At 36.6% G+C, this 16,043-nt stretch overlaps 1 protein-coding gene and 1 long non-coding RNA gene across 4 annotated transcripts in view; one reads left to right on the forward strand and one right to left on the reverse strand.

Moving 5' to 3' along the window:
* grid2 (glutamate receptor, ionotropic, delta 2) overlaps window positions 1-16,043 on the reverse strand; it is a 1,199,099-nt gene that overhangs the window by 418,002 nt on the left and 765,054 nt on the right. For all 3 annotated transcript variants that reach the window (XM_061901055.1, XM_061901073.1, XM_061901064.1), the window contains exon 8: window positions 1,725-1,844. In XM_061901055.1, coding sequence (XP_061757039.1) covers window positions 1,725-1,844 — 120 coding nt within the window. The remainder of the gene's footprint in view (window positions 1-1,724; window positions 1,845-16,043) is intronic.
* Window positions 1,680-14,093, forward strand: LOC133553173 (uncharacterized). The gene is made up of 3 exons (XR_009806868.1): window positions 1,680-1,824; window positions 9,747-9,850; window positions 13,799-14,093. It is a non-coding gene; the product is annotated as an uncharacterized LOC133553173 (long non-coding RNA).

Raw genomic sequence — 16,043 nt, forward strand, 5'->3', positions numbered from 1 at the left:
TATCATTAATATGCTGTATATTTTTATTATTATTATCATTGTTATAAATGTATTAGTATTACAAATGTCCATAAATAAATGGAATATTCCAAAATATATGATGTTTTCTAGTTAGTGTGGTCCTACTTCTCATTTGTAAATATGCATGATTTTTTTTTGTTTGTTTGTATTCCCCAAAGGGAATAAGCGGTAGAAAATGGATGGATGGATGGATATTCTAATTGTCACAAAAAACAAACTTAAAAAAGCTGTGAGCTTTAATTTACGTACTTCACTAAACTGACATAAACTGACATCTTTCAATCTAGGGCTCTCAGTAGTAGCTAAGGCACCTCTGACAAGATAAGACTTTCACTATCGACTTAGACAGGAATATCAGAAGGGACTGCTGGTGACCATTGAAGGTGACCCAAATTAAAAACATTGGCACGGAGTCCCAAAATATCGTAGAATGTTAATTCCTGACAACTGCGAGTTCTTCTTCTGCCGGGCTGGCGTCGTTTGTTTGCCTCATGCCTTGCCACGTAAGTTGTGTTAGTTTCATGCCACAGTTCCCTGAGTATTCCATGTTTATAGTTTATGCTAAGTGTTTACTTCACGCAGCCTTGTCTACGTAAGTCTTGTTGAATTTCATGCCACAGTTTCGTGAGGTTTCATGTCTATAATTCCATGTTTCCTGCCCTAAGTTTTTGCCTTAGCTTCCGCGTGCGATAGGCACACTGGCCTTTTTTTTGTAAGTTGGATGATTTTGGATAATTAAATCATGTTTTTACCTGCACGCCTTGTCCGGAGTAGTCTGTTTGCATCCCGGGGAAACAAACCTCGAAGTGAGCTGCAACACCTTGGAGTCAAAAAAGTTTAGGAACCCCTGTTTTGTTTTCTAGTATTGAAATTATCTTCATACTTGGATGACGAGTGATATAAAATAAGTATTATAAGATGCGCCACAGCTTGACCCTTGGAACAAACAAAACATTAATTTCCATCATAAACAATGTAAAAAACTACTTTTTTAACTAACTTTTTTAACTTGGAGGAATGACAAGGCTGCTTTTAGACTTGTAAAAAGGGGACATGCTGCGTATGATAAGTATCTAATAGAAAATACCCTCATTAGGCAAACACTCAGTCTTGCCTCTAAAAAAAAAAGACCTTTGATACTAGGACATTCTCTCAAAGCGATATTAACTTCTCTGAAGTCGACTGCTTCCATGTAATTCATACACACACACGCACACACACACACAGACTTAATACAATTAAGGAAGAATTAGAGAATGGCATACTCTTTAACAAGTGCCTCAATTTCGCCGAAGTAATTAAGCATTTTTAATTAAGTGGATTTGAGAACTTGATATAATAAAGTCATATGATGTAAAGATTAATTTAGTCTGTGATTGCAAGTTTCTTTTTCTCACTGCTTTATCTTAATCGCCAGAACACCGAATCGTCACTTATCTGCACGAAGATACTTCAAGCGTTGGCGCTGACTGTGTGTGTCTTCAAAAGAAATATGATGACCACAATGCATCCCACTGGGCATCTTTTGTTTACGATACTGATCCTCCAAGTGTGCATTACTGCCACTAACCCCACCAATGAAACAGTAGCATCACAACGGAAGAGGCTAAATGGACCACATGTGGCAAATGAGACTAAAATCATCTGGTAAGGGTGAGGGCAGGTGCGGTAAATAAGGGCCAGATGTGAAAGCCTGTACTTACCCTGCTGACTCCCCGCCCTCTGTCCTCGCCGTAGTTTGTTCCCAGGATTTCAAAGAAGATGTTGGGATTGGTGCCGTTGTCGGTGAACTCCAGGAAGCTGGTGAGTCCGCTAACACCAAACTGCAAACAACAACAACAGCAATATTAGTATTGATTGCTATTTGTATATTTAGCCATTGTATCATGAGTTATTATGGGGAAATATTCATTATTGCAGTTATTGCAATAATAACAGCGGTTAACTTTGTAACACACACACACACACACACACACACACATTCTTGTATTATTTACCTTCTTAAGACCTCCGACAAATGCCTACCTCTTTAAGGCCAGCCATATTTGCCGATATTCCGATATCGTCCAACTCTTAATTACCGATACCGACATCAATCAATAACGATATATACAGTCGTGGAATCAACACATTATTATGCTTGATTTTGTTTTGATGCCCCGCTGGATGCATTAAACAATGTAACAAGGTTTTCCAAAATAAATCAACTCAAATTATGGAAAAAAAAATGCGAACATGGCACTGCCATATTTATTATTGAAGTCACAAAGTGCATTATTTTCTTAAAACATGCCTCAAAATAGCAACTTGGAATTTGGGACATGCTCTCCCTGAGAGAGCATGGGGAGGTTGAGGTGGGTGGGGTTAAGGTGGGGGTATAGGAGGTGGGGGTGTATATTGTAGCGTCACGGAAGAGTTAGTGCTGCAAGGGGTTCTGGGTATTTGTTCTGTTGTGTTATGTTACTGTGCGGATGTTCTCCTGAATGTGTCTGTCATTTTGGTTTGGTGTGGGTTCACAGTGTGGTGCATATTTGTAACAGTGTTAAAGTTGTTTATACGGCCACCCTCAGTGTGACTTGTATGGCTGTTGACCAAGTATGCATTGCATTCACTTGTGTGTGTGTGAAAAGCCGTAGATATTATGTGATCAGGACGGCACGCAAAGGCAGTGCCTTTAAGGTTTATTGGTGCTCTGCACTCCTCCCTACGTCCGTGTACACAGCTGAGTTTTACAAAGTCATAAATTTTACTTTTTGAAACGATACTGATAATTTTGAAAACGATACAGAAAATTCCCGAGATTACATTTTAAAGCATTTATCGGCCGATAATATCTGCAGTCCGATTTTATCGGATATCTCTATTATATACATACCATGCAAGTATAAAAAAAAAGCATGTTGTGAAAAATGAGTTAGAATTTCACAGTAAAAAGGTCACAATTTCACAAGAAAAACTTGGAATTTTGGCAGCATTATAAAAAAGTCATCATTTTACTCAACGGAAGTCGACGTTTTACAAGAAAAACTGAATGTTTGTGCAATATTATGATAAAAGTTAGAATTTTACTCAATAAAAGTCGCAATGTTACAAGAAAAGCTTAAAATGTTGTCAATTTTATGAAAAGAGTCGTAATTTTACTCGACAGGAGTCACAATTTTATAGGAAAACTTTAAAATGTTGGCAATATTATAATAATGGGTATTTCACTCAGCAAAATTATGACAAAAGTCATTATTTTACTCAAAACAACCAAACAATTGGCAATATTGTGAAAAAAGTCAGAATTTTATAAAACAAATGTCGCCATTTTGCATTAAAAAGTAATCATTTTACATAAAAAAATAACAATTTTACGATAAAATATTGGACAATTACAGAAACAGAAAGAATATGAGAAATGGTTCCCAGTTTTATAAGGAAGAAGTCGATATATTCTGAGAAAAAGGCTGGTTTTAGTTCATTTGTATTTTTTAAAAGTTTTATTTGTAATTGGTTTTTAATGTTCATTATTTACTTCAAGTTATTACAGTATGTCTCTATGTACATTTTGAAAAGAGTCATAATTTTACTCGACAGAAGTCACAATTTTATAGAAAAACTTTAAAATGTTAGCAATGTTATAATAATAATCGGAATTTCAATCGGCAAAATGATGAATAAAGTCAAAATTTTACTCAAAAACCAACAAAACAATTGGCAATATTGTGATACAAGTCAGAATTGTATATGACAAATGTAGACATTGTGCATTAAAAAGTAATAATTTTACATAAAAAAGTAACAATTTTACGAGAACATATTGGACAATTACAGAAACAGAAATAATATAAGAAATGGTCCCCAGTTTTATAAGGAAGACGTCGATACACTGTGAGAAAAAGGCTGGTTTTAGTTAATTTGTTATTTTTTAAATTTTTTGTTTGTAATTGGTTTTTAATTGTCATTATTTACTTCAAGTTATTACAATATGTCTCTATATACATGAAAAAAGAAAATTTTACTCGACAGAAGTCAAAATTTTATAGGAAAACTTTAAAATGTTGGCAATATTATAATAATAATCAACATTTAATTTGGCAAAATGATGAATAAAGTCATCATTTTACTCAAAAACAACAAAACAATTGGCAATATTGTGATACAAGTCAGAATTGTACATGACAAATGTAGACATTGTGCATTAAAAAGTAATAGTTTTACATAAAAAAGTAACAATTTTACGAGAACATATTAGAAAATTATAGAAACAGAAAGAATATGCGAAATTGATCCCAATTTTATAAGGAAGAAGTCGATACATTGTGAGAAAAAGGCTGCTTTTAGTTATTTTATAATTCTAAAAAAATAACATTGTAATTGTTTTTTAATTTTCATTATTTACTTCAAGTTATTACAGTATGTCTCTATATACATTATGAAAAGAGTCATCATTTTACTCGACGGAAGTCACAATTTTAGAGAAACATTTCAAATTGTTGGCAATATTATAATAATAATCGGAATTTCACTCGGCAAAATGATGACAAAAGTTGTCATTTTACTCAAAATAACAACAAAACAAATGGCAATATTGTGATAAAAGTCAGAATTGTATATGACAAAAGTTGCCATTTTACATTAAAAAGTACAAATTTTACATAAAAAAGTAACAATTTTACGAGAACATATTGGAATATTACAGAAACAGAAAGAATGTGCGAAATGGTTCTCAATTTTATAAGGAAGAAGGTAATATATTATTTTTTACATTTTTTGTTTGTAGATGTTTTTAAATGTTTATTATTTTTAGCTGAGGTAGGCACGAGCGCCCCCACGCCCCCTAAGGAAATAAGCGGTAGAAAATGGATGGATTGATAGATTATTTACTTCAAGCTATTACTGTATGTCTCCATATACATTATGAAAAGAGTCATAATTTTACTCGACATAAGTCACCATTTTAAAGGAAAACTTTAAAACGTTGGCAATATTATAATAATAATCGGAATTTCATTCGGCAAAATGATGACGAAAGTCATAATTTTACTCCAAAAAACAACAAAACAATTGGCGCCGCCTGATTGTAGCTGAGATAGGCCCCAACGCACCCCGCGACCCCAAAAGGGAATAAGCGGTAGAAATGGATGAATGGATGGATGGGCAATATTGTGATAAAAGTCAGAATTGTATAGGAGAAATGTCGACATTTTGCATTAAAAAAGTAATCATTTTACGAGAACATGTTTTAATATTACAGAAGCAGAATTTGAAAAAATGTTTCCAATTTTATAAGGAAGAAAAAGACTGCTTTTAATTAATGTATTATTTTTTGTTTGTAGTTGGTTTTTAATCTTCATTATTTACTTAAATTTATTACAGTATGTCTCTATATACACATTTATTTATTTTATTTTTAATTAATTTTGACCAAAGGGGGCACATTTCATTTTTTTCTTACACACACTTGTTATTATATATGTTGGCAGAGGGGGAGACCTTCACATTTTTACACACTTGTTATTTCATATGTTGACCAGAAGGGTAGTGCTTTTAAAACCGACACAGTCAATTTGAAAAATCCTTCCTTTTTGGGACCACCCTCATTTTGATAGATTTCACCACCAGGGGTGCAAATGAGACATTCTCTATTAGATGCGATGGTTTTGCATACTGGGACCATGATTTCGGTCCTGACTAGTTCATTGGTCCTCATATGGAAGGTACTTTTTCTTGTGGATGTCTCAAGAAGGCTAGAATTACATGAACACACACACACACACACACACACCCATACACACGTGCCCAACCTTTGCTAGTGCCTCCTGGTACTATGGCCTGCCAGTGAAAGTGACACTCCATCTGCTTTAGGGAAGGAGATGTGTTGGTGTCATTTTTGTGTGACTCACTCAGTGTGAGTATGACTGTTGGTGTGTGTGTGTGTGCCAGTGTGTGCGACAATGTGTGAGCTCAAATATATTCTATTTACCAGTAAATAAATAGTACATGTCTGCTTCACTTGTGTAAAAGTACTATTGGGCTTCAATAGTAATAGAAGTAATAGTGTAGTATTGTATTGTACGGTCCCATACCATACCTCATCACATTGTGTACCATATGGTATGGTATCATATTGTATCAAACCATATTTACACTGTATCGTATCGAAACAGGTTTTCTTTTACAGTATGCAAGTGACATTTAGTTTTACAGCACTTTTCACAGACAAAAAGCCAAAGTGCTTCACAACACACTTGAAATATCAGCAATTATTTGTCAGCTTAGTCACGGAAGGCCATGCTAATTTACAGTCTTAGGTCAAACACTCGCCCTGCGATGAGGTGGTGACATGTCCAGGGTGAACCCCGCCTTCCGCCCGAATGCAACTGAGATAGGCTCCAGCGGACCCTCGTGACCATGAAACGATTGATGAGTCAGACACTTATTCACAATTTGATGTTTAATTTTAATTGTATTAATTTATTATTGTATTTTTTATTTTGGTACTTTAATTATTATTAATAGTTTTGTTTTATTTGTACAGTTTTTTCATCCTATTTTAGTCACTTATTAGTGATATATTTTCAGTTCTAATGAGTGTTGTGATTATATAATTCACTTATTTAATTATAATTTTCACATTTTATCTTGGTGTTTTGTTGATACGGTACATTCATGCTTGTTGACAAGGCCTAGCATGGCTGTACAAGCCAATTCTTGAATGACAGTCCCAGTTAGAAATATGTTGGGAGACCTGCTTGGATTGATTGATTGAGACTTATTAGTAGATTGCACAGTACAGTACATATTCCGTAGAATTGACCATTAAATTGTAACACCCGAAAAAGTTTTTCAACTTGTTTAAGTTGGGGTCCACGTTAATCAATGCATGGTAACTGTTAGTGATAATTCTGTGTGATGGTAGTTGCAGTATGTTTCCTCCTGTCTCTCTTCTCTGCGAGCCGGCCTCTCCTCAAATCAGCCTCTGCAATACCCCGTCTAACCGCCTCACGCCAGACATTTTGGTTCTCCTCCTGTATCTCCCAGTCGTCTACAGCAGTGGTTCTCAACCTTTTTTCAGTGATGTACCCCCGTGAACATTTTTTTTAATTCAAATACCCCCTAATCAAACAAAGCATTTTTGGTTGAAAAAAACAGATAAAGAAGTAAAATACAGCACTACGTCAAATATTGCTCATTTGTAGTGGTCTTTCTTGAACTATTTGGAAAACAATATATAAGAATAACTAAAAACGTGTTAAGAAATAAACAAGTGATACAATTATAAATACATATTTCTACACATAGAAGGAGAGAAGTGAAGTGAATCATATTTACATAGCGCTTTTCTCTAGTGACTCAAAGCAATTTAAGTTGTGAAATGAATCCATCGATGTTTATTTATATAACCCTAAATCACAAGTGTCTCAAAGGGCTGCACAAACCACAACGACATCCTCAGTACAGAGCCCACATAAAGGCAAGGAAAAACGCACCGCAGTGGGACGTCGGTGACAGTGACTATGAGAAACCTTGGAGAGGACCGCATATGTGGGAAGCCCCCCTTTATCCAAGTTACATTTAAACCACTGTAGGTGGCACTGGGAGCAGTGAGTAATACATCTTTAAAGTAACAGTACTCTTACTTGAGTACAATTTCTGGTTACTTTACCCACCTCTGGATATAAGAAGGAGCTTAACCATGCAAAGCTCTGAAAGCTAGAACCATAATTTTAAACTTGATCCTAAGGGACACCAGCAGCCAATTAAGATATTTTCGAAAAGGTGATACGTGGGTATTTAAATTCTTATGGGTCAAAATTCTCATTGCAGGGTATTGCAGTAAATGAAGTCAAGAGAGCTTTTTGTTCAGATATTAACCCTTGTGTACTGTTTATATTGTTGTTACTCAGCCAGCGTTTTTGGTTCTGATAGACCTGTTGCATTTTGTGGCTTTTAATGCCTCACAATCAAACACTTTTGTGTTAAAATACTGAACGGATGATTACCTTATCCCAATAAGTGTTTTAACATAAAAGTGTTTGATTGTGAGGCATTAAAAGGCAAAAATGCAACGGGTCCATCAGACCCACAAACACTGGCTGAGTAACAACAATATGAATGTTGCACCGACAATTTCCCTGCCAGTTTCTGCATCCCACAGGGATTCTTCTGTTGTGTTTCTGCACCTGCGGGTCCCACACAAGGTTGCAACATTGTTTGTCAACACTATCTGCTCTCATTTTCTCGTACATTTGACCCTCTGGTGTTCTGTTTACCTACACTCTCTTCTGTGTACCTCCACTCTGTCCTTCTCCTATCTAGGGCTGCTGTGTGTGTGTGTGTGTGTGTGTGTGTGTGTGTGTGTGTGTGTGTGTGTGTGTGTGTGTGCGTGTGTGTGTGTGTGTGTGTGAGAGAGAGAGTGCGTGTTGTGCACAGAACATCAATTTCGACACTTCTATTAGCCCCAGGTCCAGTGGACCAGGACATCTTATATGTAATAAAAATGTGTAGGGGGGTGTATGGTGTGTGGTCATTAAATATGTTTTCTCATATATGTTCTTTACAGAAAATAAGCCAAAGTCAGTGAGTCTAAGTTTGAAAAAATAATTAATTGTATAATTTTTTTTTAAATAAAAAATGAAAACGGGTACCGCAGACCCGGACACCGCACAAAATATTGCAATAGTCTGACCGCGAAGACACAAAAAAACATGAGTGATGAGCTCTAATTCAATCTGTGACACCATTTTCCAAGTTCAGAGATTTTTTTACTTGGAAGAAGCAGTTCCTCGTCAGCTGCTTACAGTGATGCACTAATGACAGGTCTTTGTTAACAATAACTCTCAGGTTCCTAAGGCTAGGCCTAGTAGACTGATTGGCCTAAGTCACCAAAGTAGTGTTTACTGCTTGGAATTGAGTCATCAGGTGCAATAACCAGGTATTTCTGTTTTACCTTCATTGAACTGTAGAGTGTTATCGCTTAGCCCGGGGGTAGGTAACCTATGGTTCTCGAGTCAGATGTGTCTCTTTTGATGACTGCATCTGGCTGTCAGATAAATATTAGCTGACATTGCTTAACACGATAAGTAATGAATAACTCTGCTGGTAATGTTAAAAATAACGTTCAAAATATAAAACATTCTCAAGCATTTTAATCCATCCATCTTTTTTCTACGGCACCTGTTCAAGAAGTCGCATTAATGGTAAGAAGTATCTTATTTAATATTCGTTAGCTTCAGAATAACAATGCTATTAAAAAGAATAAGTGACCAATTATACTCTAAAAAATATTGATCTAACCTAAAAATGCACGCATTTAGTTGTATTTAGTGTTAAAAAATATTATATGGCCCTCACGGAAAAACATTTTAAAATGTTTGGCTCTGTCAGCCATAAAAGTTCCCAACCCCTGGCTTAGCCATTGTTTTATGTTCACTAAACAATGGAGCAAGGGGTTAAGCTCCCGGATCTCAGCCGGTTTAGAGGAACAGTAAAGCTAGATATCACCAGCAAATGGGTGAAAAGAAACATCACCAAACCTTTGGATGATCCTGGTCTGTCAAATACAGCAAACATAAAACAGACCGAAAACGGAACGTCGAGGCACACCACGCAACAAATCCGCTGACTTAAACCTAATTTGCTTAGCTGTAACACTAAAGCTACGCCCAGATAAATCTGAAGAGGACCACTGTAGAACTCATCCTCAAGTGTCCTACTTGATCCCTCATTCCTCTCAGCAGAACCTGATGGTCAACAGTGTAGAAGACTAACCACAGATCCAAGAGAACGAGAACAATGCCTCTTCCAGGGTCAGCAGACGTCATCATGTCGATGAACACTTCAAGTAAGGTTGTTTTCGTAGAATGTTGTTCACGGAAACCGGACTGAAATTAACCATGGATGTTACTTTGATCCAGGAAAAATGTCAGCTGTTCACCTTTAAAGAATCTTAGAGATGAACGGGAGTTTAGAAATGGGCCTAAAACTATTGAGATCCGTCGCGTTTAAGCCTGCCGGCCCTTTATGGCGTGTTTGAAAAAAATTGGGAGATACACGAGTAGACAAAGAGAGGTTAACCATTCAGGTAAGACGTCAGATGAACAAAAGGAAGGCTTTATCTTGGTCACCAGTGCCAAAATATCATCAAACGTCCCAGTCCTGAATAAGGACCAAATGCTTGAAAACATCAGGGGTGCCTCACGGAATGGGCGGAATTTTATCCTAGATCATATCGCTTTTGTTAGTTAAAAACCTCAGTATTGTAATGTACCATTTGGGGCGGTATAGCTTGGATGGTAATTCGGCCGTCTCAGCAACTTAAGGGTTGCAGGTTCGATCCCCGCTTCCGCCATCCTAGTCACTGCCGTTGTGTCCTTGGGCAAGACACTTTACCCACCTGCTCCCAGTGCCACCCACACTGGTTTAAAAATGTAAAATTTAGATATTGAGTTGTCACTATCTAAAGCGCTTTGAGTCACTAGAGAAAAAGCGCTATATAAATATAATTCACTTCACTTCACCATTTTGTAATAAATTCCCTTGTAATGTTAGGTGTCACATTGTAGCCTATCACAAATGTCTTACATAGGGTCTTGCCTATCAACCGGCCACCAATCAATATCGGTCGTTTCAGCGCAGTCCCCACTCCTGCTTTATTTTAGCAATCAAGAATATTGAAGTTGTTGCTATCGTTTTTTTTTTTTTGTGTGGACATTGTTGTCATGTCATGTACGGATGGATGTACTTTGTGGACGCCGTCCCTGCTCCACATGCTGTCAGTTTTTGCTGTCGTCCAGCAGTCTGTCTTTGTTTACTTTGTAGCCAGTTCAGTTTTAATTTTGTTCTACATCGCCATCCCTAAGCTTTAATGCCTTTTCTTTGGGGCACTCACCGTTTGTTTATTTTTGGTTTAAGCATTAGACACCTATTTACCTGCACACTGCCTCCCGCTGTCGCCTGCATATTGTGATCATGACAAACCGTCGTCGTCTCACACGACCTGTTCCTGATGTCTACAAAGCAATTAGCTACCGGCTGCCACCTACTGATATGGTATGGTATAACATGGTTACTCTACCGAGCTGTAGACAGCACCGACACTCAACAATGGCACATTATTTGTAGATTAAAATTACTGGTTTGCAAAAAATATTTTTAACCCAAATACAAACACTGTTTCCATATGAGTTGGAAAATTGTGTTAGATGTAAATATAAACGGAATACAATGATTTGCAAGTCATTTTCCACCCATATTCAGTTGAATATGCTACAAAGACAACATGTTTGATGTTCAAACTGCTAAACTTTTTTTTTTTGGGCAAATAATCAATAACTTTAGAATTTGATGCCAGCAACACGTGACAATGAAGTTGGAAAAGGTGGCAATAAATACTGATAAAGTTGAAGAATGCTCATCAAACACTTATTTGGAACATCCCACAGGTGTGCAGGCTAATTGGGAACAGGTGGGATCCATGATTCGGTATAAAAACAGCTTCCCAAAAAATGTTCTGTCTTTCAGAATAAAGGATGGGGCGAGGTACACCCCTTTGTCCACAACTGCATGAGCAAATAGTCAAACAGTTTAAGAACAACGTTTTTCAAAGTGCAATTGCAAGAAATTTAGGGATTTCAACATCAGCGGTCCTTAATATCATCAAAAGGTTCAGAGAATCCAGAGAAATCACTCCACTTAAGCGGCATGGCCGGAAACCAATATTGAATGACCGTGACCTTCGATGGCACTGTATCAAAAACCAACTTCGATCTCTAAAAGATATCACCACATGGGCTCAGGAACACTTCAGAAAACCAATGTCACTAAATAAAGTATTTCACTACACCTGTAAATGCAAGTTAATGCTCTACTATGCAATGCAAAAGCCATTTATCAACAACATCCAGAAACGCAAATTCTAAGTTAATCATTATTTGCAAAAAAAAAAAATAAAGTTTATGAGTGTGAACATCAAATATATTGTCTTTGTAGTGCATTCAACTGAATATGGGTTGAAAAGGATTAGAAAATCATTGTTTTCCGTTTATATTTACATCTAACACAATTTCCCAACTCATATGGAAACGGGGTTTGTAGGTGAAACTGCATAATATCCCACAGCACACCAGACTGTATCCCACGGTACACTAGTGTGCCGTGGCACAGTGGTTGAAAACCCTGTTCTATAGTATTGTATATAGCATAATGTATTGTATGATAGGTAATAGAGATATAGGGGTTAAGAAGGTTTGCTAACATTACAAAGATGGAGGGTAGATTTCTGTTGGCGGAAACTAAAGAATATACGACGTAGAGTTTTAATAACTTTGAAGTGATGTATTCTAAGAGCTTTTAGCAGTTAAGCCCACCCTCTTGCACCATTACACCAAGCATATTTCACTGCCCTGACTCATAAATTGCGTCATAATGGTGAGTACGGGGCCCATAACAAGAGAAGACAGGTACACCATTGTAGCCATTTAAAGTGTTGGCTCTTGTCGAAGACAAACAGCAAAGAAAGTGGAAGTGTCAGTAAGGACGAATTTGCTCTGTCGTTAACATAAAAATATTCATCTTCTTTCAGCTGGCGGGCATCAACATCAGTGGATTTCTAGTGTATGGAGCTGCAACATGCAAGAAATTATACTAACACAAAGTCACACAGACTGGGTACTGATTGTTGTGTATGTATATGTGAGACGTTTGGCAAATAAAACGTTTAAGAAAGAAGTGTTAGAAAAAAGAATTAGCAAAAAATATACACAGTTTGGCAATATTGCATGCATATTAGCTATTACAAATAATAACATAATACATAAAAAAATTAAAAAGACGGTTTGACAAAAATAGACTATCTTTGAATCTCAGTAAAATTAAACTAATGCTATTTGGTAACAGTAGAACAGAAAGTCAAACATATATACAAAAAGACAGAGTAGACATTGAAAGGGTAAAAGAAAACACATTTTTGGGTGTAATAATTGAATTGGAAATCTCATGTAAAAAAAAAAAATACAACATAAAGTAGCAAGAAAAATGTCCATAATGAATTAAGCAAAACGTAATCTAGACCAAAAATCACTTCATACGTTTTACTGTTCGGTAGTGTCACCATCTCTGAGTTATTGTGCAGAAATATGGGGAAACAACTACAAACGTGCGCTTCATTCACTAACTGTGTTACAAAAAAGGGAAGATAGAATAATCCATGATGTTGGACACAGAGAACATACAAACACCTTATTTATTGAATTGCTATTATATAAATTCAATAATTTGGTGTATTTGCAAACAGCTAAAATGATGTACGAAGAAAACTATTCAAGCTGCTACCCAAGAATGTACATGAATAATGATAAATGGGTTGTACTTGTATAGTGCTTTTCTACCTTCAAGATACTCAAAGCGCTTTGACACTACTTCCACATGTACCCATTCACACACACATTCACACACTGATGGAGGGAGCTGCCATGCAAGGCGCCAACCAGCACCCATCAGGAGCAAGGGTGAAGTGTCTTGCTCAGGACACAACGGACGTGACGAGGTTGGTTCTAGGTGGGATTTGAACCAGTGACCCTCGGGTTGCGCACGGCCACTCTCCCACTGCGCCACGCCGTCCCTGATGACCTATATTGAGTAAAACATGCTGGAATCTAAAATATCAACTGTTGCAAAGCTGTGTCATCAACACATAGAAGTATAACACTACTTTTTCAAAGTAATAATTTCTTTTTTCAAGCATGAAAAAAAAAACATGACTTTGACACAATTGTGTCTCATATTAAAACAGATGACAGCCAAATGGACTTTGCTAACCAGCACCCATCAGGAGCAAGGGTGAAGTGTCTTGCTCAGGACACAACGGACGTGACGATACAACAATTCTTCTCAACAATTAGAAGATTACTCCCTATATGTCTTTATATATATATTTTTTTACTATCTGTTTGTATTATTTAATTTTATTTTTGATTTTCAATATTATTATTAATGTATTATTACTATTTTAGTTATTTTTTTATTGATTTATCTGTAAATTATATTATTACTTTGTTTTGATTTCTTCCCTTTTATTTCTTTGGGGGGTTGGCATATAAGCAATACAATATTTTGATAATTAGGGCAGACAATAGATATCTGATGTATGCAAATACGATGTAATTGGATGGGAATGTCTGATGCTGGATGAACAATAAAACATTAATGAAAAAAAAAAATAAAAAAAATGATCAAGTTAGCAGTAGAATATGTGGACAATAACTTTTTACCATGGGTGTGATGGCCCTGCGTGGCGAAGCGGTGATTAAAAGCGTAGACACGCGCACTTCTTGGAATGGAACAAAAGTCGTGCTGTGAAAAAAGTCAGCTTGGTCATGTCTCGGGGGTCTTTAAAATATGCTCAGAGGAGACCACCTTCAGGGTGCCTTCTTCTTCACAAACCAGTGCGGCTGATGAAAGCAAAAAGCAAGGCCAGATTTCAAGGTGAAACGCAGAGATAGGTACCAAAGCCACCGCGCTGCATTTATTATTGTCTACTTGCTAATCCTAAATTAGCATTTCACTTGGCGGAGTTATTCAGGATTCGTTTTTTTTTTTTTTATTATTATCATTAGTTGACAAGATTTAAACTGCAGGATTGAGAATAAAAAAAGGGAACTTTTCAGCAACTGCTGAAAAGTTGTTAATTGAATCAAGTGTTCTTTTGGAAGTTTGTCATTCAATATTTGATCGATGTCACGTCGAGCCAACGCAGAAACTTTTATTACAAGATGTACTTTTGAAATGAACAACCATGGGGTTTCTACAGGTTGGGAAAAGGTTAACACGCTCACAGACATCGTCAAACTCCTTAGAATCTCACTCATGTCAGTCTTCATCCCAGGAGGACTTGTGGAGCGACACGATATTGTAAAAATGATTGCAGCAAAGAGAACTGGAACCGCAGTGCCTCAGCCAAGAAAAAAAAAAAAAAACCTTCCCAAAACTTGGAAGTTTAATGAGCAATATGTCTTACCCTGAAACGTGAAGTGTGCCAAATGGATTTAACTACATTTGCACTAAAATAGGTACACAAGAGAGAGGACGTTGTTCAGAGATATAGGCTTCATAAATGTATTGTTTATTGGCAGTCTTATTAAAAAAAAAAAAAAAAAAAACTCAGTATGAAACGCTAAACCTCACATAAGCAAGGATTTTGGGTACAGAGGCAAAGAAAAACTCCCACCTGTTATGACTGAGAACCGAATAAACCCCAAATAACCGAGCACATTCATTGCCAACGGAGGCACGGAACAACTCCTTAAAGGAAGAAACCTTGCTGCGGGGCAACTATCTGCTTCCGAAGATAAATAACTCAACACTAACATAACACATTGTGAGCCTGCAGTTTGATGACAGAGGAAAGGAGAAAAAAAAAAAAAAACTCCCTCAATGGAAGAAAACTTCAACGGAATTGAGACTCCTTCTAAAGCAGGGGTGTCAAACTCAAATACAGAGTGGGCCAAAATTTAAAACTGAACAAAGCCGCGGGTCAAGGTTGAGCAAATTAACCTTTTAATAGGGACCCAAACAAGTTTTGCATTGAACATTGAATAAGCAAGGTTTCTATACAGTAACTTTTTAGTGACATGCAAAATCGAGTTTCAAATATTAACTATAAAATATCAATGGCATATCAAATAAAATTTTAATACAAATTGAATGCCTCTTTTCTATTTGCAGCTTTCTGAGGTAAATATCAAAATATATTGTAGCGTCCCGAAAGAGTTAGTGCTGCAAGGGGCTCTGGGTATTTGTTCTGTTGTGTTTATGTTATGTTGTGTGACAGTGCAGATGTTCTCCCGGAATGTGTTTGTCATTCGTGTTTGGTGTGAGTTCACAGTGTGGCGCATATTTGTAACAGTGTTAAAGTTGTTCATACGGCAACCCTCAGTGTGACCTGTATCGTTGTTGACCAAGTATGCATTGCATTCACTTATGTGTGTGTAATAGCCGCATATATTATGTGAGTGGGCCTGCACGCTGTTTGTATGGAG

The sequence above is a fragment of the Nerophis ophidion genome, linkage group LG01, assembly GCF_033978795.1.
Source record: "Nerophis ophidion isolate RoL-2023_Sa linkage group LG01, RoL_Noph_v1.0, whole genome shotgun sequence".
Lineage (NCBI taxonomy): Eukaryota > Metazoa > Chordata > Actinopteri > Syngnathiformes > Syngnathidae > Nerophis > Nerophis ophidion.